At 38.9% G+C, this 27,790-nt stretch overlaps 1 protein-coding gene across 3 annotated transcripts in view; it reads left to right on the forward strand.

Annotated features, from left to right (window-relative positions):
* The first annotated feature begins 11,958 nt into the window (after positions 1–11,958).
* The window catches only part of ANLN (anillin, actin binding protein), a 40,521-nt gene continuing 24,689 nt past the window's right edge, over positions 11,959–27,790 (forward strand). For 2 of the 3 annotated variants that reach the window (XM_053940752.1, XM_053940734.1), the window contains exons 1-16: positions 16,095–16,394; positions 16,762–17,052; positions 17,463–17,809; positions 18,502–18,724; positions 19,649–19,842; positions 19,978–20,085; positions 20,555–20,675; positions 21,523–21,639; positions 22,177–22,403; positions 22,925–23,076; positions 23,386–23,533; positions 24,179–24,314; positions 24,633–24,815; positions 25,424–25,550; positions 26,345–26,393; positions 26,473–26,529. In XM_053940752.1, the coding sequence (XP_053796727.1) occupies positions 16,118–16,394; positions 16,762–17,052; positions 17,463–17,809; positions 18,502–18,724; positions 19,649–19,842; positions 19,978–20,085; positions 20,555–20,675; positions 21,523–21,639; positions 22,177–22,403; positions 22,925–23,076; positions 23,386–23,533; positions 24,179–24,314; positions 24,633–24,815; positions 25,424–25,550; positions 26,345–26,393; positions 26,473–26,529 (2,757 nt within the window). In that variant the 5' untranslated portion in view covers positions 16,095–16,117. Of the gene's footprint in view, positions 12,050–16,094; positions 16,395–16,761; positions 17,053–17,462; positions 17,810–18,501; positions 18,725–19,648; positions 19,843–19,977; positions 20,086–20,554; positions 20,676–21,522; positions 21,640–22,176; positions 22,404–22,924; positions 23,077–23,385; positions 23,534–24,178; positions 24,315–24,632; positions 24,816–25,423; positions 25,551–26,344; positions 26,394–26,472; positions 26,530–27,790 lie in introns of those variants that run through there. The other variant, XM_053940744.1, reaches the window with a different exon arrangement.

Raw genomic sequence — 27,790 nt, forward strand, 5'->3', positions numbered from 1 at the left:
GAGCATAGCTCACGCAGAGACCAGTGCTGCAGTCCTCTGATAATCATCAGCTACCATCATCGCTGCAATTGGTAATAATTGGTGTGATTGGTAATTTTCTACTGGATCTGTGGCAGGCAGAGGAAGGACTGCATGGGGCAAAGGTGCTCAGCAGGATATGTGCCACCCTGGGAGACGGGTCTAGTGCTTGGTAATGTCCCATGTAAAGAGAATGGAAGAATTGCATCAGGGCAACGGTTTAGGGCTGTAACTGATGGTTATCATACACCGATAAGTAGTAAATAGAATTTAAAGCAGAAGGCGACACCCTCCTGTCGCCTTACTTGTTGTGCAATCTGTTGCTTTGCTTGTGAAACCGTTCACTCCTTGAAATACAATCTGTGCGTTTTAAAATTGAACATCAAATAGGAACAAGTTATTTTATCTTAACAATCACGGTTGTGTAACACATTAATGTAGGCATGGTGTAGGAAGGTTTTATACTTTTCATGAAGACTTAAGGGGACTACTGAAGTCAGGTTACACCTCGATACATTTTACTGTGTTAATAATGTGTTCACTTTTCTTAAATGGTCCACATTTATTGGCGAGAGCAATTTAATTGAAAGTGACTTACCAGCACAATAGTGCTTAACATAGATTATGGGAGTGTAGTGTTCTCCCAGGGAGAGGAGAGCTGGGAAGTTGTGTGGCGCTTTAGCTGAGTATCTTAAATATCTGCCACATTCCATCTTATCAATAAATTAATATCTGCAATGTGCTCTACAAAGAGATTCCCTCCATAGCACTGTCCAATAAGACCTGGCTGTATCATCAGGGAGCAGTGGAGGAAATTCTACAGAACACAGCTTGTTGATACTTCAGAGAATCCCTTTCTGCCTCTTACCTGGAAGTTTTACTGAGTTTCATGAATCCTTCTTAGACAGACATACATACTTGCAAGTATGCAATCACAAGACTGAGTAAATACTGCTCAGAGAGCTCTGTCTGCTTTCATATCAGTCTTCACAGGCAATTATTAAAAAAAACAAAAACAAGAGTTTAAAGCAAATGTTTTAATTGTATTTTCTAATGCCTCACACACAGTCAAACCTAGGTACTCTTAAGACCAGTTATGAAAAGACTGAGGTGTCATTTTTCTCAGTTGGCTAATGAGGAGCCAGTGCTGAAACACACTTCTACCTAGCTGACAAATTTGATGTCTCTTTTAACTTAAATTCTTTGAAGATCTGAAAAGATATATGCTCTGTCAACATGTCCAAGTTTAACCTAAAATACCCTCTAAACTATTTTGCTAACAATGTAGCATCTGGAACTGGCAGGCTTGTCTCCAAATCTCAAATTGCAGGAACTGAATAAACATTTTTAAATTTAGAGAGACAAAGCTACCCCTAATTGGTTAGAGTTTGCTTCTGATACATGGCAGTTACAGGAAAAAAACCCAAAAAACAGTGAATCTGTTCAAGCACTACAAATAATTAGCACAGCTGATAAAGAAATGATAGACAACTGCTAAAATATAAAGTCAATGTACCATTTTAATGAAACTTCCCAGTGGTTTAGCTGCATAGACCCTAATTCTCCTTCTAGAGATGCTATTTTATATATACTTAGATGCCATAGCAATGAAATCAATAACTATCCAGCTATTTATGTGTATTTTACACATCTACCTCCTCTCCTTGCTCCATCCAGTGGATGCCTTCTCTCCATCTCTCTCATCTCCTGTCTGCTTCTCCCTGGTGTCCACGAGACCCTTTTCCCTGTGTGCTTGGGTAGTCAGTCACCCCTGAATCTGCTGCTTCCACTTTGTTTTTTTCTCTTTCCCCACTAGCCATTTCATTTGCAGGATGGCATGAAGGTTTTTTTAGGTCATACTAGCTCCCGGCTGTTGCAAGAGGATGCCAAAAGCAATAGCAGCAGAAGGCACAGAGGAGGGATGCTAAAAGGCCACCTGTCCCAGCTTTCTGCTTCATCTCCAAGCAAGATTTGTCACATTTGTTGATTAAAAGCATAACATGGAAAAGGCAGTTGAGAAAAACATTACTGAGCATCTCATTACAAAAATGCTACACACACACACACATATACATATATAATTTTATAATTATTTTAACATATATATATACAGTGTACCTCTAGCAGTTCTGACCTTAAAGACATCTTAGCTTGTAAGTCTGTCTGGAAAGACAGCAGGGGAAAAGACAAGCTACCCTGTCATGAAAAAATTTCTGGAGGCTATCAGTGCAGCTGGCACTGATCACATTGTAGCAAGATGAGGGAACATAGGGACAAATTGTGATGTTTAGATGAACAACACTGTGGAATACAGCTTAAATGACACAGTTCCACAGTCCAAATGGATCTATACTCATGGTTAGGAGCCAGAATTAAAGGTGACGTGCATCTTGTATTTCAACTTTAACGTAACATTACTTTCACAGATACTTTCAGATTTACCTGGTCATGTCTTCAGAGGCAATGTCATAGTGACTTAGTCAAAAATACTGCAGTGTCTGCACACAGAGGAGTATCTTTATAAAAACATTAGCATCAACAAGCTCTGCAATGTGTACAGTCTGGAAGAGTAGTGACACATTTTATTGATCTCTGTATCTGTCAGAAGCTAACACTGCAAAATTCTGACACATACACACATATATAAATGCACATACATATAGATGCATATATAAATAGATATAAATATATATCTACACACATTCCAACACATACACACATATATAAATGCACATACATATAGATGCATATATAAATATATATGCATGTATCTGCATTTGGATTTTAAATATATATATATACACACTTGTTTTAACATTGGTTTTATTTGGTTCCTCTCGCATATTCACACTATCTTTCCACCACTTCTCTATGACAACAAAGAATCACTGATGAACTATGAAAGCTGAGAACGAGAATCCTTAACTAACTCTGCATAATTTGGCACAGCTTCAGGCCCTTCAGAGTGACAAGGTCAGCCTTTCCTCCCTGCTTAATGACTCTCAGCTGGCTGAGTATCTCCTGACCAAACAATTTCACTGACCAGGTGACTCCAACTGACCACCCTTTCAGACATATTCTTTCTAGAAGCTCCTTCAGAAATGTCCAACATTGCCTTCTGATTCCATCTGGGTCCTACACTCCTAGTACCCAGCAAATGCAGCACATGCTTATGGGAGCTGCTTACTCCTAGACTTATTCAATGGGACTGCTATTTTAAGATGCACAACTCGATACAGCTCCAGTATTCAGACTGATTTATCCACTGAATTTGTACACACTTTATGCTAAGGAAGCTCAAAACCATACACTCAATGCAACAAGGGCAAACAAAACATAGGCAAACGTTGCAGTAAAGAATAGAGAAGTGAAAGCAATGTAAGATCCTTGTGATGTGAACCTATGAGTGCGTCTGACTGTTGTCTGCTATTATATGAGGAAAGAAATCTAAGACATTTATTGTACACTCACAATTGCACTTATACCTATTAATAAAAAAGAGGCTGCTTTCCTATGGCAGAGAAGTGGGTTATAAAAATATAATAGTCACAGTAAAGCGTTCACCTCTTTCAGTGTGGACTGATGGACCAACTCACCCCTCTTGACCTTTCCTCCTCTAACCATCTGTCCACTTGTGCAGCAATACCTTGTCACTATAGGGGTCCTTTTCAGAAAGGCAGGGTGTTGCCTTTGGCAGTGGCAGGCAGGACTGGCAGGCAGAACTGGCAAGCAGCCAAGCACAAGCTGCCTGCTGAACTGCAAACACCAGCAGATAAATCACAGGTGCCTTGCTGTGGCAACACAAATACCAGGTGAGGCAGCACAAGAGAATCTGCCCTGTGCTGATTCTGGCTGGGGTAGAGTTAATTTTCTTCACGGTGGCTGGTGTGGGGCTGTGTTTTGGATTTGTGGTGAACACATGGTTGATAATATAGAGTGGTTTTCTTATTGCTGAGCTGGGCTCACACAGAGCCAAGACCTTTTCTGCTTTTCCTACTGCCACGCTGGCCAGGAAGTGCATGGGAGATTAGGAGGAGATGGAACCAGGAAAGGTGACTCACACTGACCAAAGGGACATTCCAGACCATGTGACATCATGCTCAGTATATAAAGTGGGGGGAAGAAGGAGGAAAAGAGGGATGTGTGGAGTGATGGTGTTTGTCTTCCCAAGTCACTTCTGTGTGTGATGGGGCCCTGCTCTGCTGGAGATGACTGAACACCTGCCTGCCTATGGGAAGCACTGAATTAATCCTTTGCTTTGCTTTGCTTGTGCATGCAGCTTTTGGATTTTTTATCAAGCTGTCTTTATCTCAACCCACAAGTTTTTCTAGCTTTTGTATTTCCCATTCTCTCCGTGATCCCGTTGGTGGGGGAGTGAGTGACCAGCTGCATGGGGCTTGGCTGCTGGCTGGGGTTAAACCAGAGGCCCCAAAAAATGACAATCTGTTACACATTGTACTTTGTGCCTTTTGAAGTTGGTCAACTCTTTTGTGGTGCTAGGATAATTCAGTTGAAAACCAAAGTTTTCCTAGTAGTGCATCATCTTTTTGGCTTCTCAGATAAGCAGTTCACTTATTTCTTAACCAACCTGAAAAAAAGCCCAGTGTTCCTCTGTCTATTGTCATTCGTTTCCTTATCTTTCCCTTTTCCGCTTTATTTGATCCCCTATTTTTTGCTAGTCCAAGCTATACAACAGACTTATAAAATGAGAAGGGGATATCAAAAAAACACAAAACATCTCCTTAGCAGATTTTTACAAGAAACAAACTTACTGCTTGTGCAGTAGTAAGTGTGAGTACATGGAGTTTTGGAGGTATCTCTCACCTACATGCTGGGTCCAGCACCCTCCTGCAGCAGGAGCTCCAGTGCTGGGAGCAGGAGACCCATCACAGCTAACATTAGGGGACAGTGATGCAATAGCTGTGGAAAGAGTGATGATGTACTTCTTCATCAAATCATTTCATTTTGTGGGACATCCAAATTCTCACAGTTAGGACAGGATCTGTAGAGCAGAAGGGACTTTTCCTGGCCTGGAGAAGGTGGTCTTCCGGTAAAACCTGTTTTCAAAGAGAAACACTGACTCAGTGAGGGACAGAACCCAAAGTATAAACTCACTCTCTTTTTCTAGTTTCCAAGTACATGCCTAGCACTGCTACTGAGCTTTACTTTGCAGATTCCCACATAATTTGTGAGGTTAAATGGGGCTATAAAACAGCTGAGGCTATTTTATTTACTCTGTGAGGAATAACACTGATACCAAGTGGTATCAGTGACAAATTCAGCCAATGGAAAGTGTTCAGTAGTGTTGGGGAAAAGAGTAAACCAAACCACAGGTATTTTCAGACTTTACTCACCTCCACCTCCTGGCTCGTTTTGGAGATTCCCTAGCTACCTCTTCATCATGGTGTTAATGGAGTCCTAGAGTTGGAGCTGTAGTGTCTCTGAGACGGGGACAGAGGAGGGAAAACACTGTCTTACCTTATTACAGACCTGCCGAGTTCAAAAGAGATTTTGGATTAGACATATAAGAAGATAAGCTGCCCATACCAACCTGCTTGCAAACAGCTGCTAGGGAGCAGCAGCTATCTTCATGGCCCAAGATCTGCACCGTCTCCATGTGGGCTCTGACTTGAGGCAGCCAAAGGCCCTGGAGATGTAGAGAGACACATTCAGAGTTCTCTCATTTCTCATCACTACGGGAAGAATTAAAGAAGAATTGTTTAAAATAACCTCTTGGCCATTTCCATTCCCTTTGCCTTTGTCATAGACTGCTAATTTAGGTTTTACTCTGTCAGATGCTTCTGTCCTTCTCATTAACAAAATCCATGGTCTTATTTTTATATTCCTTTAGTTAGTCTCTTTTCTGTGTCATAGCAGTTTGTTAAGCAGAAGCAGATTGAAATATTAAGGATATTTACTCATCTCTAACACATCCTCAGTGTAATTATATATGTAGTTTGTACTGAAGCTGAGATGATATAAGGGACCAGTGTCCCTTTTGGGTATGTGTGTGTAAAATAAAATTTGAGTTATGTTTATTTATATTTCAGTAGAATTTGTCCCATAAGAAACATCTGTTTCTTATTTCAGATGTGCATTTTCCCCAAATGTTGAAAAAGGGATCTCCAAAGCAAGACACTGAGCAGCCGAAAATCCTGTCCAAGTAGCACCCTCTAGTGTAAATAAGCTACTTCTGCAGAAAGGATTTCATTATACTGTATGGCTGTTTTTTTTCTAAAGAACTGACATAGAAAGTGAAAAAAACTATCGTGAACTCACGTAAAACCCATTTTGTATCCTTATCATATCCTTTCCCTATTTAGCAAAGCATCTAGACTACATTTAATTTGAAGCACCTATTTTGGTTTTAAAAACTTCCAGGTGATTTCGTAGGTAACATTCTTGGCCTTCCTTAGAAATAAATTATTTTATGTGTGTCCTGTAGTTTCATTTATTTATAATATGATGGCAAGAGGTCAGAAAATTATCACCTGTTAAGCTTAGAGCCTTAGAAAAAAAACCTAGAGCTGATACAATTTTTTTTTTTGTTAGTGAAAAATGGTTTCTCAACAAGAATGTCCTAATTTTTCCATTGTTCAGAAAAAATTCAAAAACAAAAAATGCAATACAATTTGGCTGGTGAAATTGCTAATATGATTATGTGATTACTCCATTTGCACTATGTTGTAGTTGCAAGCAAGTCTCAAGTACTGAGAGTGATATCCTGGTCTAAATTAACATAGCAGCACTTAAGTACTCTCATGCCCTCTGCTTAATTTCAGAATTTTTATGTCAGCAAATGGTACATCTGTACCATATAGATAAAGAAAGAAAAGGGGGTATTTTACCTTGAGACACAATAGAAAGGAGTCTAATTCTCCTTCTCCTGTGTAAATGAGTTAGGAGACATAAATGAACAGCCCTGAGAAACTTTCTGTGATTTAGTGATACAAATGCAATATTATACTGACTGAAGACAATAAATCTTTTGAGAATACATGAAATGCAAACATTTCTTAACTCCCACAGCCTTGTAAAAAAGTAGAGTTCAACCACCCAGAAATCTTTTTCTGAAACTGAGTCCACTTGACAACTGTCTTTTGCTGTTAATGAAATATGATTTTTATCTCATTCCTTGTTTCACTACTTCTCCATTTTAGTGTATCTTCTTTCTTTTCCCCTGTTTCTTTGTTATCCTCCCTTGTTGTCTGTCATTTTTCACTCATCTTGTTTTAGTTCTTTATCCCCATAATCATAGAATCATTAAGGTTGAAAAATACCACTAAGATCATTGAGTCCAGCCATTAACCTATAATGTTCCTTGTTTTTCCCTCCAGCTTTGACTTCTGTGAGATTTTTTCCTTCAGTTGCTCCTCATAAGAGAGCTTCTGTAATATTTTCTCCCAAAAAGCATCCACTTTAAGGATTTTCCTCTCAACTACACTTGTCAAGGCAGAGTAATGAATGAATCCTTTTGGTAACAGAAAACAAAGTCCCAGGTAAAAGTTACACTGTAATGGCTAAGGGGTCTCTCATTGTTTTAGTCTGGGTGAGCTGGTTATGTGTTTCCCATTCGGACTACTAGGAGAGAGACCTGTGCTCTGAGCATTGCTAATTTAAATCCATGTCACACGTTGGGTTACTCGCTCACGAAACCTGTCTTGTTCCTGCCATAAATATATTCCTTTACTGGATAATGTCAGTCTAAATTGCCTCTGTGATTATCATAGGAGCTGACAAAAGCAGTATAATCACCTTTGGCTTGGCTTAGAGAACATATCCTAAATGCTGCCCATCAAAATGTTTTTGATTATGTAACATTTGTAATAGAAAATACAGATTAATCCAAACAGCAACGTTTTGCCAGATTACAGATCTGCCCTTCTATTCACTGTTTGGAGGTGAAATTACCTTTTTCCAGGCCAGCTCTCTGGCATACTAGGATATTCAAGAGGATCTGAGGGCACAATTTGCTCTTAATTTCAGAATCACTGAAAGGATGGATATTATATTCCTGTTGCTCTTGTGTAGTGCAGGAATCCCTTATTACAGGGGTCTTGCTGGGGAGCCTGGGAAGAGAGGAATTTCCTACAGAATGACTTCAACTCAGACATAGCCAAAACACTGAGAGTCAGACCTGTGCCAGACATGCTCCAGGATCCAAGAGAGGCAAAAAAGAAGGTGGGCTAGGGGAAGGAGATAACCTCAAGAAGCTCTGAAAGGGCTGTCACCTTGTTTCTTCCCCAAGGTTATTCTTCCCTCTTTGTCTGAAGTCATGGGGAAGAATTAATTCCAATTGGAACTATACCCCAGAAATTATGCTGCATACCATCATGTGCTAGGCCATACATTTGCTTCTCCTCTCTGTGGATTCCCCTGAAATCCTACTACTAGGTGGGAAATGGCTTTCAGAATACTGACAGCTCTCCAGCTGACTTTGAAATGCTTTGGAAATGACCAACTGTGAGGCCACTCCCCAGAGTAAACTTCATTCAAGTGTTAGCCAGTGGATTTTTTCTGGTAAAAAACACCTTTTGAAAGGAAATCTACACTACAAAGAATACTACTCTACTGTATTCTAATTTCCATGCTACAAATTGAATCTGCTTGCAAGTGCTGGATGGGTGAGCATCAACTTTTGAGTTATTAAACAATGAATAAAAGGAAATTACAAGACAGAAAGTAGTGATTTTATCTAATTGACAGGATTTTTCTGTGCATCAAGGAAGCACTTTGCTAATTTTTCCTTTGGAATCAGAATTATGAACTCAGTTTCTCAGCAGAAAGTAAGTTTTAGGAAATATTCTCTGACAATTACATAATGGAGCTACACAGTGGACTACAGTGGGATTAGCATTTTCAATGTCAATATTTTACATTTCTGATTGTATTGATATTGTAAGGAAGCCAAAGATATAAAACACTTTGACAAGTGTTCTCCTTATTAGTTAAGAAGTGCTCCAGTCTTATTAAAAAGTGCTAGTGCATTGATAACCTTCTGAAAATGTATCCCTGAAAACAGTCATTATGCTTTAAAACTTTTTGAAGGAAAAACTGGGAAAGTAAAGATGTTCTACTTGCCATGTTAAGAGAAAAATGACTAGTTCCAGTGCCTAAGTTCTCAACTCCCATGAAAACTGCAAGCCAGCAAAAACTGTTCCCCCACTGCTTTGTATTGTGTTATTTATTGTTACAGAAAGAATTTCTTTTCATTAGCTTATGCCTGGCAAGAAGACATCTTAAACCACATCATGTAAGGGGAGGAGACAGTGAAGGGTGTGAGTCATAATTTTTGAATCCAAAAGTCTGGCATAAAATATAAAGCTGTTAAACAGGCAGAGCTGGCTCATTGTTCTGGTTTCACATGCTGGTTTCACATGGCATTCTTTTCTCTCCCTCTCTTATTCTTTGTGCCTTCACACTGTGAAAGACCAGTTGATTTTTCTTCCCATAAGTTGCTGCAGAAATAGTTTTACTTATTTATTAAGAAAAATATAATGCCAACTGAAAATTCCATTGCTAAAAGCTGTACCCCCACCACTATGCAGACAACAGGCCTCATTTTTATATCACATTTCCTGAAAAGGATTGACTTTCTTTGGCTCCTTAGAGTGGTAAAAGGATAAGATATATTCACTATCCACTGGTTCCTGGAAGACAGATATAATTCCTTGACAAGATGACAAACTAAGTATTCTATTTATTTCTAGCAGGACCTTGATGAGTCTGGATCAAAAATATGAAGAAATTAGTGGCTTTTTAGAGAGCAAAAGGGAAGGACATTTGTCACATATATACTGCATTGATTTAAGCAGTTATACACTCCTAGGAATCTCCATTTTGCTTTTCAGAATACACATTTTACAAGAAATTTATTGCACAGATTAAGAATCATGATTTTCCTCTTTTTAATAATAGTAATTAGCATATGTCAGTATTATTTACACATCCTTACATACACTAACACTGCAGCCACCCCCGTTCTGTTGGCCCCCAGGCTGAGCATCACGTGCTATGCTGTGTCATTTGAAAGACACCAGCAATGGATGGAGCCACATTTTCCAAATGCACCAAGGACAGATGGAGCTGCACCATATAGATCTCACAGACCCACAAGTAAAGCAGAAAGCATGTTTAGATTGCACTAATTCTGTAATATTTAAAGGGTTCAAATTGTACATGACTTTTCTTCCTTTGGGATGGCAGGGAAAAGAAAGGACTTAATGGTAATTCTCTCAATTTTCTGCCAATGACTTTGAGCTCCATATTGGCTATTTTGTCTTCTGGGGTTTTCCTGCATTCTCTACTGCTCCATTAAAGGAATTTTTCTGTTGTTCACCAGTGATAGGTAAACCTAGTTTCTCTTGAAGGAAATAAAGTCTGTTCTTTCTAACCACTGAACAGACTGGTTCATAGATAATGAATGAGTGACAAGTCCCATCTAATAAGTCCTAATTTTCTGCCTGGTGTGTGAGCAAGTTCTGATGCTGGACCTCAGACTGCTCCAACCCACGTTTATCTGAGAACAGTGCAGAGATGTTTGTTTGCCAGAGTGTCCAATCTTGACCATTTCTTCAGAAAAATATTATTTGATATTGTATTTTTGGATTCTGCTGAATGCTGATGCCATAGTGTTTGCAAATAAGACACTGGAAAGATTTTTTTTTAATGGGGACAATTAGAAGAGTGTTGGTTTGTTTAGCAAAGCAAGATAAAGGCTGAAAGAAGACTGCTGCCTATAAATAATCGAAGAGGCAAGAAGCACAGCACTAGTGAAGAAAAGCATTCATGCAAGGTAATGAACACTATTTGCATAGGAGCAAAAAGGTCTAAAGGGGTGCCAGTATGTTTGGACAGACAGGAAAATTGACAAGACTTATTCATTTGGGCAGGCAAGCCTATAGTAGCCTCCCAATGGGAATGGCAGATATGAAAAGGACAAGCTACATTATACTGAAAACATGTATGTGACGGGTGTTTGGGGTGGTGCATGGATAGCAAGGAGTGAACCTCAGCAACCAGTGGGTCTCTGCTAATTCCACATTCACTGAGAAAAGTGAAATGGTGCAGGGGACAGCTGTAGGAAGTGGTGGGTGAGGTTTCATGAGACCCACTTCATGCTAGGCTGTAGCATGAGGAGATACTCAAGAATCATGAAAAGGATCCACACATTTCACAGCTGCATTTACTGTGCATTTGCTTTGTCACAAAAATAATGTTTTCTGCTGTCATGTCAATGCCAGGTGAAAAATTAATCTTCCAGTGAAAAAGGGTCAGGGCACATTCCTACTGAGAAGCTGCAGCAAGATGTGTGACCAACCAGGCACCTGCCTGTAAAGGAGGTAAAAGCATCTTAATTTTAAGAGGGGCTGTCAGTGAGGATGAGCGGGAAGGACGAGAGGACATCATAGCCTTTAAGCTGTGCCAGGGGAGGTTTAGGCTGGATATTAGGATGAATTTTTTCACAGAAGAAGTGACTAGCCATTGGAATGTGCAGTCCGCGGAGGTGGCAGAGTCACCATCCCTGGAAGTGTTAAAGACTGGACGTGGCACTCACTGCCACGGCATGGTTGGCAGTGTTGTTCCCCCACAGGTTGGGACTCCCTGATCTCAGAGGTATTTTCCGAACAAATTCTGTGACAGGGCAGCCATGGCGGGGTGGACTCCGGGCACACAACACAAGGAAGCCCTGGGCGGCAGGGCCGCAGAGAGCGTCACACGCAGAACCCGCGGTGCCTACACGAACCCAGCCGACATTCCCAGGCCGGGAACGCGGGCTCCCGCTCCCGGGCCGCCGCCAGGCCCCTCAGTTTCCCTGGGCGAGCGCGCGCGCTGCTGCCGGATTGGGCGGCGCTCCTGTCAATCAGCGCCCGCGTGCGGGCACCGCCCCCTCTTCCCGTGGTGCCTGCGCGCGGCTGGCGCTGAAATTCAAATCCCGGCAGCGGTTGGGGTGGAGGTTCGGCCGCTCGTGGTGGCCCTGGCGAGCGGACCCTGCGCGGGCACCGGCACAGCGATGGACCCGTTCACCGAGGTGAGGGGTCGGCCTGGCCCAGCACGCCCGGGTCGTCAGCTGGGGAGGGGGCGCAGCCGGCGAATTGTCAGTGTCGGGGACCTGGGGCAGGGAAGGGGCCGGTTTGGGTCTGAAGGGAAGGAGCTGCTCCTTGCGCCGCGCTCTTGAGACGGGATAGTTGCTCTTGGCTGAGCCCTGTCAGCCACCCTCGTCCCCGCTCGCCGGGGGATTTGCGGGCTTGCAGCGACCCTCTTTAAAAGCTCTGCAGCGGGGTGACCCTCGCCGCCCCGCCCCTGGATCCTTGCTCCTGCGGGTGCCTCCGCTCCTGGAGCCGCCCGGGTTGTGTCAGATCCTGCCGGGAGAGGACAGAGCACGGGTCCTTGGCGCAAGGGTTTGCGGAGGAGAGGCTCTTTCCCAAGCCGGGAGTTTGTCTTCCATGCGCGTCTGGCAGATAAGGGGGACGGAAGGGACCCCGGCAGCAGACGGGAGCGCTGTTGACACTGTGCCTGCCATACCTGAAGGTCGAATCATAAGTCTGTCCAAAGAGGAGACCATCTGATAAAAAAAATGCATCCTATTTGGCACGATTGCTACCTGCGATTGGTCACTTTCTTTGGCAGGCCCAATTCCTTTTTTTTTTTTTAAAAAAAAAAAAAGGGCTGTTAGTTGTTAGAGTGAATTAGCTGTGTACTTAAGTTTTGCAGAAGCAAAACTGTAATGAAATGAAGACTTGACTGCCTTGAATCTGTATGAAGGTTGAAAGTTTCTTAAAGATGCTATGCTGTACTCTGATTTCATGTTAGAGGTGTAGTTTTAAAGCTGTCTTGTGACTGCTTTGAGAAATGTAATAGTAAAAAGGGCCTTCAATCCACAGCCTGTGTAAATAAAACCTGAACTAATTGAAAAAAAAATTCAAATCAGACACACTGATTAAATACTCTCTCCTCCCCTTGTAAACAGTCTGTTTATCAAACTGACATTCTTTAGATAATTTGAGTGCCCAGAACAGGTAACTGCACAGACCTGATTTTAAAAAAATGAACGTAAGGTGTTGATCTGAACAGATTTACTAAATGTGTTATGCTAAGGCGGTCCTACCCTATCCCCATGTAAAGTCTTGCTAAGTGTAAACATCTAAAACCTCCTTCCTTAATTGGTAGTGAGTGACATGATCCAGCTCGTCTTAAATAAACTTTAAGTACAGACTATTGAATCAACTTTAAAATGGTTTTGCATGCTGGGAGATATTCCAACCTGTACACGCCCTTCTTGTACATAGCTGATTTTGGAATACTTTGAAAATGACCAATAATGAGGCCACTCCCCAGAGTAAACTTCATTCAAGTGTTAGCCAGTATTGCAGAGTGCATAAAAAGTCACCCTATCAAGAATATTTCTGCTGTGGAGGACATTCCACTGTTGCGTAAATTCTGACCAGTATTAGTGTCCTAGTATTGAAGTTTAGTAACTTTTCCCAAATTTCTGTGAAAAGAAATTTTACCGCATATTTTTAAGTATTTATGTTCTGTGGCTTGTGTTGCTATTTTTTTTTCCTTTTTATATAACCTTCCTTTAGGTTAACTGCTTTAAAATAATCTTTGTCTACACATTGCCATACTCTGTTACTTGCAGGGACCTGGTGAGGCACTGTAAGTGTTGATTATGTAAAATGTAATAATTTGAGCCTTAACTGGACAAAGCATACTGTTAATTCAGTGTCTTCTGATCACTTTGCAGTGGCAAATTTTGTCTGTGTTTAATGAATTTAAGCTCAAATAAATGTTGGCGTAAGATTCAGTGAAATGCTTTCAAAACAGTTCTGAAATAATGTTTCTTTTGGTTAATCTTGCAAAAAAAAAAGGCGATAACCTTCTGAATCGCAACCAAATTATTAATACAGAGTGCACTGAGGAGATGGTACAGTGGGTACTTTCTCAGGATCACAACAAACATACTATTTGTGACTTTGCATTCATAGCTGATTTTATAACTGAACTTTCTTGCACAAAAGGGTTTATGTTTGTTACTATGGGATGTTAGAAATAGTCTAGGTTATTTTGTACTTTGATGTAGTTTTTACCATTCATAGAGGCAAGGATGATTTCCTAGCATGGAGGATGAGCAAAGAGAAATAAGTGATGCAGTTGTTTGGGGAAGATTTGCAAATATGAGGTCTGAAGTTAACTGTTCCTTCAATTGCTCCCTTCGCTCTATTCTGCTAGTAAAGCAGCAGTTAGAACAAATTCTTGTTTAAGACCATAGTCATATATGATTATATATGGGCCTAAGTATCTTCTCTAATGTGTACTTTAAAACATACTTTTGAAAAACTGCCCATTAACATTTGAGGTAGGAAAGTTTTTTTCTGATTTTTAGAAAGTGCTTTTGTAATCATTAATCCACTTAATCTGAGGACTTTGTAGTCCTCAGATTCCTTGATGTAATAAAATAGGTGATGGTCTCGCACACGCTGTATGATTCTTGGGGCTGTTCTGTGCAGGGTCAGGAGCTGGACTTCTAGTGGGTCCCTTCCAACTCAATATACTCTAGGATTTTAAACTTCTATGATATTCTGAAACTTTGTCATCAGAACAGTTGTAGAATGTACTTGTGGAAAATACCCCGTTGATGAACTTAGAAAGTAAGCCTCAAGTTGCGGAGTGTGGCTTACTCATCGTGTGTAACAGCACCGTTGGAATTATGGCAGTTGAATGGAAAATTTGAGATGCAAGAAGCCAATAGGAGCTGGAGCTGAACAACAGAGGCGTGCATTCTTGGGAAGTGACATCTTATATGTAACAACTGAAACTCTATTTTGCTCAACTAACAAAAGAGAAAGGAATATGCCTCTATTTAAATAGAACTGTAGGAATACTGTTGTAAGACATATTCAACTTTTTGCAAGAAGCTGTTAATTACCTTTAGGATTTTTTAAATGTGAGTACTACATGTGCTTTGAATCTCTCTCTTTGCATTTTGGAAATAAGGAAAGTTGACTTGTGGACACAACTAGCATGGAACCTGCATTGAAGGCATTAAAGGCATTTCGTGCATTTTGGTTTTGGTTTTTTTTTTTCCAAATTCCTCCTCTTCTGTGAAAGTTAGCAAAGCTGAGATTTGTTTCCACAAAAAAACTGTTGAGATTGACATTCTATTTGTCCTGTGTTGCCCTACAATAGAACATTGTTTAAGACTTCAGCCTTAGACAGTTAAAAATGTGAAATGTGTATTTAATTGCTGTGCAACAGGACAGATAATGGCTGGCACAGTTCTCAGAATAATTTATGTACCACCAAACAAGTGCAGTTTATATGCTTCCCTTTAAAGGCAATTAGTTCAATTGCACAATTTCTTGTCTCAACCTTAAAGCCTGTATCAAAAGAGTCATTAAGTATCCTTTAGATGTGATTAAACTGAATGATAATGACTTACAAATGCTGTATTTAAAACCAACAAACCAGAACCTATTTTAAACCTGAGTACTGTAAGGAATCACTTTGTACTAGTGTGAAACATTTACTAAAACAGCTATTTTATATGGAATATAATCAGGGTACTCAAATTTCCAATGAGAAGGAAATTAAAAAGAATGTTATATAGCTTAATTGATATCTCTTTGTATGTTTTTCTCTATGGAGATATGTTAATAAACAAGCTATTTACAATAATATAGCTAGGTATAATATCAGTCTATTCTTAAAATTTAAGCTTGAGGCAGAAATTCACTTTTTGATTTAGGTGTAATAGGATTTTTTTTTTTTTCATATTGACAGCCACGCATTTATTTGTTGAACTTTTTTATGACCTCTTGACAATTGCCTCAATGTTGTTTATTTTGTTAGAGGGCTAGTGCCAGTCAGGTGACTTGACCAGATGCTTTAGCAATGTGTCAGAAAACCCTGCTATCAAGGCTTGACAGATCAAGACTGTCACGTGATGATTCAGGACAAAAAAAAAAATTACTTTCAAACATTTCTGATGACTTTGGGGTCTATAGGAGCCCCTCTTATTTAATTTTGTCACTGCTCATGTCTCTTTAGCCTGATTTTTCTTTCAGCACCAAGCTAGTTGGAGACAATAGTTGATTTAATGACTGAAATTTGGAACCTACTGGCTATCTATGCTACACAGAATTCTGTCATCTTTTACTCTGAGCTGTTACCAGTTAACACACTGCAATGTCTGGTAACACGTGACTTATTGACCACTCAGAAACTCCTTGAGAGAACCCGTGCCAGGCGAGAGAACCTGCAGAGGAAAATGGCAGAACGGCCGAAGATGGGGGCGAGACCCACAATGCAGACCAAGAGGGCCAGAGAGCCTTTGGCAGAAAGTGGTAACCAGGCACCTCTTCCCAGTGATGAAGGTATTTAGTGGCATGTTTAATAAAGATTGTTTTGATACCAGTCCTTTTTTTCCCAAAGGGAAAGTGAAAACACTGAGCATTTCTCTTAAACTAAACAGTGATGGATGTAGTTATTTGGCTGCTAGGACTAGCTCATGTTTAGCTAGTCCTGAGAGCAGATGTGCCAAGTCATTTAAGCTATTTAGAAATAATTGCATAATGTCAGAGAGATTACCTTGTGCTTGGTAGATTTGGGAAGGGCATTTTTTTGGCAAGCATATCAGTGCATTCATAAATCATAGCTTTATTTGTACTACAATTTTATGTTGTTGGAAAATATTTCAGATTGTTTGAATACTAATTTGTTTGAATACTCTGACCTATCCAGTAAAATCAGATACAAAGCCATCACCATCAAAAAGACTCTGCCCTAATGATATAGAGACTCAAGCTTCTAGTTCAGAGAATGTACAGCCAGCTCCTTCAAGTTCCACAAGCCATGATTCTCCTCAGATGACTTCAGAATCACACGAAAATGCTTCTAACAGAGCTTTGTTGGTTCAGCATCTTGAGAAAGTAAAACCAAACACCAAGTCAGAAACTCCTGCGGCCCTTTCAGTGTCAGTCAAAACACGAATGCAGAAGTTGGCAGAACAACGGCGCTGCTGGGATAGTGAGGGTATGTTTCACTTGCTAAGCATCATTGGTGTCTCTGTGTTTGCATTGATGATTATGTTGGCTAGAAGAAGATAATGTTGTGTGTGGGAAGTTTAATGTTTTGTTAAAGAATTCTAAGGCAATACTAGGGCAGGCCTAAAATATTGAAGCTGTTATCTACAGCTTAATTTTAAACTTTTCTCTACTACTCTCGTGCCTTGCTCTTCACAACACTGACCAAAAATTAGTAAACTGCTTGATTAAAAATGTTTAATTTCCTTAGTCTCAAAGCCTCCGGGGCTAGTAGTTTGATTCTGTTGATGGCAGAAACATCTGATTGTTGAGAATCTCAATATATAGTATAATGTAAAAGGTACAGCTGTATCTCAATATAATTTGTTAGCAAAATAAATGTGTTTGCTTTTTTTCCAGATCCCTCTGAATGTGTTCCTCTGTCTCCTCTCCAGTCAAAAGACCTGTCTGTTTCTCCACCTAAGCAGACATCCAATGCCCTGGCAAGCGAAACCCCTATTGGGAGAAGAGGCCGTTTAGCTAACCTTGCTGCTACAATTGGTTCCTGGGAAGATGACCTAAGTCATCCATCTGCAAAGCAAAACAATGCACAAGAACAGCCTGGTACTACTTGTTTATCCAAATTGTCCACTACAAGTGGAGCATCTGCTAGAATCAATAGTAGCAGTGTAAAGCAGGAAGCTGCATCCTGTTCTCAAAGGCTTGTTGAGGCTTCTATTAATAAACCAGCAAACTCAAAGAGAGCGGTGAGTGTCTAATATAGTTGATGATTAAAAATTGATTTGAGTATTGTTTTGGGGCAGGCAAATGTTAGCACATAACTGTTTAATCTGAATTTAAAGATTTGGTGTGAGCAGTCTTAGTCTATTTACAGCTTTTGCTTTATTGCAATCCCACATGCTTTTTTTTTAATAGCAGATCTGAAACAGCTTAGAATTCCTTTTACTGCGACTTAAAGATGAGAGTAGTTATGTGTTTTGTTGATGTCAATGTACTTGATTGCTGGTCTTGACCATCAGAAGGGGGGCTTGTCACAGAGATAGTGGGTTTCACTCTGTAACTTCTTATAGTTGATTTACTGAAATTGTGAATGTTACTGCTGTACGAAGACTCAATCAGAATGATGAAATAAGTAGTACCAGACACTTATTGATCAAATTATGCAATTTCTGCAATGACAATATCTGCCATGTGCATTCTTGTTTAGGGAAATGTGAGATAATATTTGAAATAGCTGGCAAGAGCATCTGGAATAATGAAACAATTTGAAATACTGGATAAAAAGAAGTACTAAAAGCTTAACACTTCTTCTTGACTTTTTCTTTTGTTGAAGGAGTGGGTGTATTAGATGCTATGCAGAGTGCTTTCATTCTTTTTCCTCTTGAGAGAATAAGAACGTAAGTCTCATCTTTTATTTTTTTCTTTTTCCCTCATTAAGGATCTAAATAATTTTTTAACGCAATCTTCAAGAGTCACTGCTCCCCATTCTAAAGAATCTGAAGTACAACAACAGCCAGCAGAGAATCCCTGCAGCCCTCAGAAAATTGAAGAGGGTACACAAACAGCGAAGTCAACTTTGCCTCAACCAGTTCAGTCCAAAGCAGAGCCAGTCAAAGGAACACATGTGCAACTTGAACCTAAGGGTAAACCCACAACACCAGGTAGGCTGATTTTTAGCTTCAGTAAATATTCATTCAAATTAGGCCTATATGTGCTGTGTTGAAAACATCATACTAGTTAATAATTTAAGGTACCATACCAGATAATGCCTATTTCCACCTGTAACTTGAATAAAATGCTGTTGAGTTCTGTGATCATTATTTTAAGTTATACAGCTTCTGTATTTTGCAAGGGATGTTTTCTTGGACATGGTTTTAGTAATTCTTAAGAGCAAAAGCAGCCTAACATGTTGAGATTATTCAAAATTTATTTCAGATTGTTTGGTATTGTATGTATCCATTTGATATAACGTTAAGAGCCTGCATATTTAGAAGACATCAAAGCTTGTTGCCACATAGATGCTCTAACTTTGCAGTGTCTTTATTTTCAGTGATAGTATTATTGTCAAAACAAGTGAACATCCTCAGTTTTACATTCAACTGCTTGTTGTGTTAGAAACCTGGACTAACAGCTTGAACTCTTAAAAATGATGGCCAGAAAAGCAAGTTTTAGATATGCTGACAGTTAAAGATAAGCTCAAAAATGTGCTTACCACACTCAATCAAGCAGGGTGGGTGCCAAACGACATATCCTCCTCATGTACTAGAATACTTATTTCTGTGAAAGATCTAAGTGGGGCTGGTTGTAGAAGAAATTTGGAAAAAGCAAACCAGTTTAAATAACTGGTGTATTACATACGGACTGTAGTAAGAGAGAGACATCTACTTGCTTTGATTTACTCTTCTATTAACATCACTGTTATGATTTACATTTCAGGTTCAGTTTGTACAAAGTATAATGGAGTAAGGGCTGCTGTAAAGGAGACAGCTTAATTCCTTCACTGGGAACCTTCATCAGGGTACAAAATTGCAGTGATTTCTTTAATTTTGAGAGTTTCTTTCAAGGCAAAACAATTGTTCTTGTAGGGGGATCTGGAATTAAGCCCTTCCTGGAACGTTTTGGGGAGCGCTGTCAAGAGCGTAGTGCACACAGCCCTGCTACGAATACTTCAGGGTGCAGAACACCCACTGTTACCCCAAATACAAGGACAATCCAGGAGAGGCTTCTCAAACAAAATGGAAATTCCTCTACTGCCAGTTTAGCACTTCAGCTTAAACAGGTATGACTTGTTATGTTCATAGCTAGCTTATACACTTGGAGAAGGTTATTACTGTTTGCCCCTTCCTGAGGAATATGAAGTGTTGTGACATCTTAAGGATATCAGTTTTTCTCCCATTTCCCTTCATTTGTTTAGGAACGTGAACGAGAACTTGCATGCCTTCGTGGCCGATTTGATAAGGGCAATCTGTGGAGTGCGGAGAAAAGTGACAGTTCAAAGAGGAAGCTTCCAGAAGCTAAAATGGTAATGTGTTACCTCATCAATCAAAATATGATACTTTGAACTGCTTTATATTCTGAATACAGAGTTAGACGTGGAAATGTATATAAGGGATGAAAACCTATGCTTTGGGAGTGCTTGGGCTGTGCAAGACCATTTGTCTAGTGATTTGTATGATTATTAACAAATTATTAGTTTATTTACCTCTTGTAGAATCAACTAAGACAAGTGATACTGCTTTGAGCCAAGTGATTTTTTTACTTTTTGATGATAATTGTGGGGGGTTTTATGTTCTATAACTGCAAAAGCAAAAGAGCTCCTCATGCAAACATTTAGTATTTACTACTTCAGTTAAATATCTTGGGTAAATAAATAGGGTACTGGATAGGCAACCTCTTTTTCCTAGCAGATGTTAAAATGTATTTTGTTCTGGTAGTTTTTTAGTTGCTTTTAACATTACCTCCTGAATGCATTCTGATTTTATTCTTGCCAGGAAAGCCAATCTCGGGCCAGTCCAAAACATCCTCCTAGTTCAGATTCCTCTGCTCTTGGATCGTCAGAAGATACATCAACAGGTGACAGGCCACCAAAGTCTCCTAGCATGGAGTCTTCGGGTGAGAACTGTCACAGTTTGCCTGTGACTAGTGCTGGACAGGAGCACTGCACTTGATATTCTTGAGCAGAGAATGAGGCCAGTAACACTGATGTGGAACTGGACCTCTCCTTTGGTTACTGGTTATCTTATCTAAATCTTCTTGTATGATAGTAGTACTCTGCACTCCTACACCACTTGGAAGGATGGCAAGGCAAGACTGTCTTTTTGTTTTTCAATGGGTATACCTGTGTTTCAAACGTTAATGGAGGCTAAGTGCAGGGAAGTGAATGAGAATAGTCAGTTACATATTTAGTCTATCCTGTACCTGAGTAACCAGATTTCCACAAGAAGCTAAGGGGAGGGAATTCTTCCCTTGTCAGTGTCCCTTTGTGATATTAATTCTTATGGTAGGATACCTGAAAAGAATTGTGAGGTGCTCCTGGCATCCTTTCTGGTGCTTACTGAGCAGAAGAGTCTTCATATCTTTGTGAAAAAAGTGTGAACTTAGTTAACGCTCTTGGTAGACTGTTCGCTTGAAAGATCTATCAAATGTCCTTCTAGAGAAATTGCATTTGCGTGCAGTGGTTTGTGTAGTGGATTTTTTTGTTTGTCTTTTTAAAATTTTCCCTTTTGCTCTTGAGTGTCTGCACTCTGCTATGGTTTCAGCATTGTTTCTTGTGGTGCCAGTTTTCTGATAAGATAGAAGTCTAGATGTACAGGTTGTAGAGCGTATTCTAAGGGTTTTTTTTGACATGTGGCTAACTGGAATATTTAATCTAGTAGTCTTTTTGTTAGTAAGACTTCTAAAATTCAATAACTAAAATAAAGGCTAGACATAATACTACTTTTCTTTATAAACCCTTTAGATACTTCTAAATATGAAGAGACTGATAAACCCAGTCCTCTGAAGACTGCCGAGTCAAAGAGCCCTGTAAAAGCAATGTCTGTCTCAAAACTTGAACAACTAGATGAAAAACCAAAAGGTTTGTATTGAGTAGACTTATATTAATGACTCAGCTCTCTATGACCCCTTGTCTTGGACAGTGTTAATAGCCTTCAAGTCTGAACAATGAATTCACCATCCATTTGCTGAACTCCATGTGTTTTGTAATGAGAGTTATATAAAACAAATTAGGAAACTTGTATTATCATACATAACCCTTCTCTCTTGACATTCAAGTCTTCAAGGAATACTAAAAAGCTGATATTAAAAGCTCAGTGTAAAAGGACAGAAATTACTGCCCTACTGTTTGACTTGCAGTTAAGTTTCAGATGTATTTGAATTAAATGGTTGAAATTTGTCTAAAATGTGCATTTTTCATTCCCCTTCTGCTTTGATTATGCAGTCTGTGTAAAAACAGTATGTTAAAATAGCCATGGAAGTGTACATTCAGGTTCTGTATGCCCGACTGCAAGAAGTGCTTTTTAACCAAGCTTGCTTGAAAGCAAAACAAGTTTGCTTCTGTTTGTTTAATGAGAGCCTTGATGGTACTAATATATTTTAAAATGTCACCCTTCAGATGAAGTATACAAAGGCAAAATGCATGTGGATGATGAGATGAATAGCTCAAAAGTGATAAATGAGATTTTTGAAATTCTTCAAGAAGATGGTCCAGACATAGAAAAGCTGAAGAAAGAAATGAGCATGAGCCTGGAAGGTGAAAGTGATGAGGATGAGCAAGAAGAGTCACTGAACATTTCATCAATGTCTCTGTTAACCCCTCTAGTGGAATCTGTTGGTTCAGAGGTGAGAATTCAGAGAGAGTGGGGAAGGGCTTTTTTATTACACAGAAATGTCCAATTGGCTTGGGAGCTGTGATGTTTTGTAGTATTAGGATATCTGGACAAATAAAGAAGTTACAAATAGTATTTTGCTAATGAAAGCATAATGGGGCCAAGTTATTTTTCTCTGAAAATAGTGTAGCATATTGGATGCTCTGCTAAACAAGTGGTCTGTGAAATCAAACCTGTTACTAGTACTGGACTTGAAGTGGTATACATGCATTCAGTGGAGTGACTTCTGATGAAAAAATCTGATTATGTAACTGTACTGATTTGGAAGCTAAAGGTGGCATCTCATTGAGTTCAATAATCTGTTAGTGTCCTTAAATAAATAAACTTGCTCTATGTCCATATTTGTAAAATATCATCTGTTAAATAGTATTAAGCAAATTAACTGTTTATATTAAAACAAGTAAAGGAGAGAGAAAACAGATTATTATTATTATGCTAACAGATAGCTGTAATATCATATTTTCTTTTCCTCAGGCCTTTGGTTCTCCTTCTAAGTCAACTGGGGAAGGCAGCAGTATCAGTGATGTCAGTCTGAAGTCCGAGAAGTTCCAAAGGACCAGAGTTCCCAGAGCAGAATCTGGAGACAGTATTGGCTCTATGTCAGAAGATCGCAATCTTCCTTACAGGTAATAAATGCAACCCCCCTGACCCCTGATTCTCTAAGTGTTCAAGTTAAAACACTGGCTTTTTTAACTCTTCTAATGATGCATACTGCTCAAACTACAAATTAAGCTTTTTTTTTGTAAGATCTCAGCCTTTGTCAAAGATTGTGTAATCTTTTATGTTGCTTAAACTTAAAATCAGCTGATAGAATGCTTTCTTTAAAGCCATTTAGGCAAGCTGGAAGGCTTCAATGTATGATACATGTCTATGTATGTATTAAAAAGAGCTTGGCACACCTGTGAAACATTTTGTGGGGTTTCCTTTTTTACAAGTGTTGATGCGTACAGATCCCAAAGATTTAAGGAAACCGATCGTCCTTCAATAAAGCAAATAATTGTTCGCAAAGAAGATGTGGCTTCCAGACTAGAAATGAGAAGAAATGGCCCATCTGATCAAGTCAACATCAAAAAGAAAATGCAGGTACCTAATATGCTTCTTAAAATTCTTTTTCTAATCTACTGTTTCCAAATTTAATTGCCCCTGTGAATGTCCAGGACATTAACATACTGCTTAGAACTGTAAAATTAGGTGGTTAGGTTATCTATATAGTGCATAAATATCTAATGGTAGGGAATGATGATGCATAATTTGAACAGCTAATGCTTCTCTTATAAGGATCATGTTACAGATTAAGTTTGGAAAGAAGAAGCCCTTTTCTTAAGGAGACAGAGAATCTGTGTCTTAGCACTGCCTTTGAATTAGGGAGAATTTGTAACTACCTACTTTCAGTAGGTAATAGTCTGATCTTTACTAGTGTTTTGTTCATCTATATTGCTGAATTTCTGGTTAGTGCTGCTTCCCCTGGTGGAGGGAAGACTATACGGGATCTGGAATATAAAATATTGGAGTCTTTCACTCTCCACCATACCTCTGAGATAAAAAAAAAGATGTTCTTTTTGCCAAAGTAACAATAAACTGTAAGGCTTTTGTAGTTTGCTATCTAAAGGATCTGATTTTTTTTGTAGCCTTGCCCCCCAAAAATGCTCATCTAGTCACATTTCCTTGTTTGAACACAGCACTAGATCTCTCTTCTTGGTAAATATTTTTACTATTGATTTACTCTAGGAACTGAACAATGAGATCAACATGCAACAGACAGTGATTTATCAAGCCAGTCAAGCTCTGAACTGCTGTTTTGATGAGGAACATGGAAAAGGGTCACAAGAAGAAGCAGAAGCAGAGAGACTTCTTCTCTTTGCAAGTAGGTTTTTATACTCAAGTTCAATTCTTTGTAATGAACATTTCAACAGGGTTCATAATTTCCTCCCCATGCATTTATTGTGTTGCATTGTGACCATTTTTTAATAGTTTTTTACCTGGAAAAAAGAACAGGATAGTATCTGTTCTGTCTCAGCTCATTTTAGAGGCAAGATGACATTTTTAGTATCTTTCTTGACCCTTATATTTCTCTTACACTGTAAAATTATTAATATTTAAGTTGCATTTTACACACTTAAGGCAGAAAAAAATTGTTCAGTACTTTTTCTTCTGTAGAATTGTAATTCATTTCTTTGCACAGCTGAGAAGAGAACTGCTTTATTGGAAAAACTGAATAAACTGAAGAGTGAGGGACCACATAATAAAAGAAATAAAGCTGCTTCTACATCCTCTGAATTTGCTCCCTCCAGGGGATCTGTTTCCATTTCAGAAATGCGTCTACCTCTAAAAGCAGACTTTGTATGTGGTACAGCTCAAAAGCCAGGTAAAACTAGCAAAAGCTTATTTCTTTTCTCCTCCTTCCTCATTCTCCCAACATGTATTTCTGGTTCATTCTCCTTGAATTTTGGGGGTTTTTTTTTGGGTTTTTTTTGGGTTTTTTTTGTTTTTTTTTTTTTGCTTTTTTTTGTGGGTTTTTTTTTTTTTTTTTCTTCTGCTTTGATGTTCTCAGAAATCTAGGGGTAATGAAAATTTAGCTATTGCATTCAGTTAATCTGCTTCTGACAAATTTTTCAAGGTTTCAGTGAAAGCTGATATGTGGTTAAGCTGGAAGACCTAAGGAGTATAAAGAACTAAGATTATCTGCTGATCTGACTGAAAGTTCCTGTTCCCTTTCACACGCTTAGTGTAGTTCTGGCCTGAGATGCCCCAGGCAATAAAGCGGTTGCTGTGAATCCTGTGGAGACAACTTTACTAGTACACCCAGCATAAAGAAAATAAAATTGTTTCAAGCTTATAAGCAAGTCTCAAATGTAACTAAATGTTTTAAGTAGGGTGAAACAGAGATGTGGTTAATAGCAATGCAGTACTTGGGGATTTTTTTAGATACTTGGCATCCTCTGGCTAACCCAACCATCTGATGTGTACTTACAGAAGCAGGAAATTACTACTATGTAATAATACTGAGATCTGGAGCAGAAAACATGGTTGCAACTCCATTAGCAAGTACTGCCAGTTCCCTGAATGGAGATGCTCTTACTTTTACTACGACATTTACTATGTAAGTCTAAAAAAACTCTTGAACCAGTTTTAACTCTGGTGGAGCATGCATAAAAACATTTAAAGCCTTAGTTATACGACTGTTATATTCTGCAACAAAGTATGGAGAGATTTTGTGGGCTTCTTCAAAAAATAGCTGGAAGGCACTTCTCTCAAAAGAGCAACCTAGACTTATTCAACCATCCATCACCTATTTTATCTCTTGCATTTTCTGCATTTTGTTCCTTCCTGGAACACCTGCAATGACAGATGGATTGCTGTGCCTGAGATGTGGTTTTCTCTTTTGCAACAACTAACATTTTATATAGCTATTTGGTTTTGGTATCTGGAAAAATAGTGCTATTACAACTATAACTTCAGTTCTCACATGTCAGCTAAATAGGCATTGTGAGTTTAAATGGCTGTTTGCTAGTAAGTCTTAAAAATAAATAAACTCTGTTTTTGAAGTTCAGTTGTAATGGAATTTTCAATTAAAATTATTTACTCAAAAAACCCAATCTGTGACAGGGGAGGATGCAATCTGAGAAATTGTAGATGCACATTATCTGCCCCTTGTCCTCCCCTCCCCTTTTCTTTTCTGAGTTCCAGAAAATATTTTTAAATAGTAATACACTAAAATCTTCTTGCTCCTTGGACAGTTATAAGGAGCAAAAAGAGGGAAGAAGTGAAGAGTAGCTTAAAACACAACAAAACCAACCAAAACAAAAAAAAAATCCCCAAAATTTTGCCACAAACCAAAACAAAAGCCTTTTTGCTTCACTTTATTTAACTTGTTTTTTTCTTTTTCCCTTTTAGGCATGATGTGTCAAATGACTTTGAAATAAATATAGAAGTTTACAGTTGGGTATGTATCAGTTCATGTGAAGAGGAGGTGTAAAGGAGAATGATTTGCTGTACTTTCTCAATACCTTCTTGCCTTACAGGTGCAGAGAAAAGAAGCTACAAGCACTGATAAAAGGAAAAAGACAAATAAGTCTAAGGTAAATGAAACCTGAAAATCACTGTGTAATGTTTCAACAGAAGATGCACTAGGAAAACTGACTGATAGTCTTAGACAATCTGTTGCTTGCTTTTACTCCCTTCTCAGAACATCTGCCATGACAGATGGATTATGGAGACCTACAGCAATTAGTAGATTGGACATGCAGCACTTAGTTGAGTCTGAAATATATTGGTGGGGAAGAAGTCTTACTAATGCTGCAAAATGCTATGCTTTGCAGACCTTTATTTATTAGGTGTGGGGCATCCAATAGTGATTTATTGCCCTTTTTCTCCACTTCAGTTAAACTATGCCAGTCAATATGCTCTACCCTGGAGCTGGATTTGTCTTAAAGGTTTTATTGATCAACTAAAAACTCTTTCTCCCCAATATTAAGTATAAGCACTAGATGCTTACTTTTTAAAGCAAACATTATTTTAATAAGGGTGCACATATCAAGTGTTTGTGCTTTTTAAGGATATGTAAAGATATGTAACCCTAAACCAGCTTTCTGGAGGTAGTTTGGGGTTTTTTTTTGTGGTGCTTTGTTTATTTTGGTTTGCTTTTGGGGCGTGTGTATGTATTTTTCTTTTCATTCTAATAGAGCACACAGTGAATTAATGGCATCAGGACTGATTTCCTCCTTGACAGGATATCTGTCACTTGGCAAAAACAAGAAACTTGAGTGTCTTTCAGAACAGTTGGAATGTGTATTTAAGTCCTGTGTCTGCAAGCAGAAATAGGAAATTTCTTTATTCTTTGATTTGGCACAGTGAAAGCTTCCACCTATTCTATAATAAAAGTTTCAAGTCCCAGTGTTTACATCTCTCCTGTGCTGTACTTTAAAGGAATTTTTACTTAAAACTGAATGATTTGATGCTACTGTAGGTATGTTGCTGATAGGAGGTTATAGGTTTTCCAATGGCATCCTCTGTCTGCTTTTTAACAAGCTGCTTAGACTTGTCTTTCAACCACAATAAGAGTACATAACTCCAGTTTGTGTTTAATATACACAATATGTTTAAGTCTCACTTAAACTTTGAGATTTTAATTTTAAAATAATTATGTATAACAACAGTATATTGAACATATCCTTACATTTATTGTTAACTCTTACCTTTAGTTAAGCAAATGTAACTTTGAAATCCCAATATATAGGTAAAAAGGCCTACTAAGACTGGTTGTCTGCTTTAACTTTCCTGCAGTAATTATTTCTTTGCGATGTAGCATTTCTCCCACTGAGATATATTATGTCTAGTCAA

The sequence above is a fragment of the Vidua chalybeata genome, chromosome 1 (assembly GCF_026979565.1).
Source record: "Vidua chalybeata isolate OUT-0048 chromosome 1, bVidCha1 merged haplotype, whole genome shotgun sequence".
Classification (NCBI taxonomy): Eukaryota; Metazoa; Chordata; class Aves; order Passeriformes; family Viduidae; genus Vidua; species Vidua chalybeata.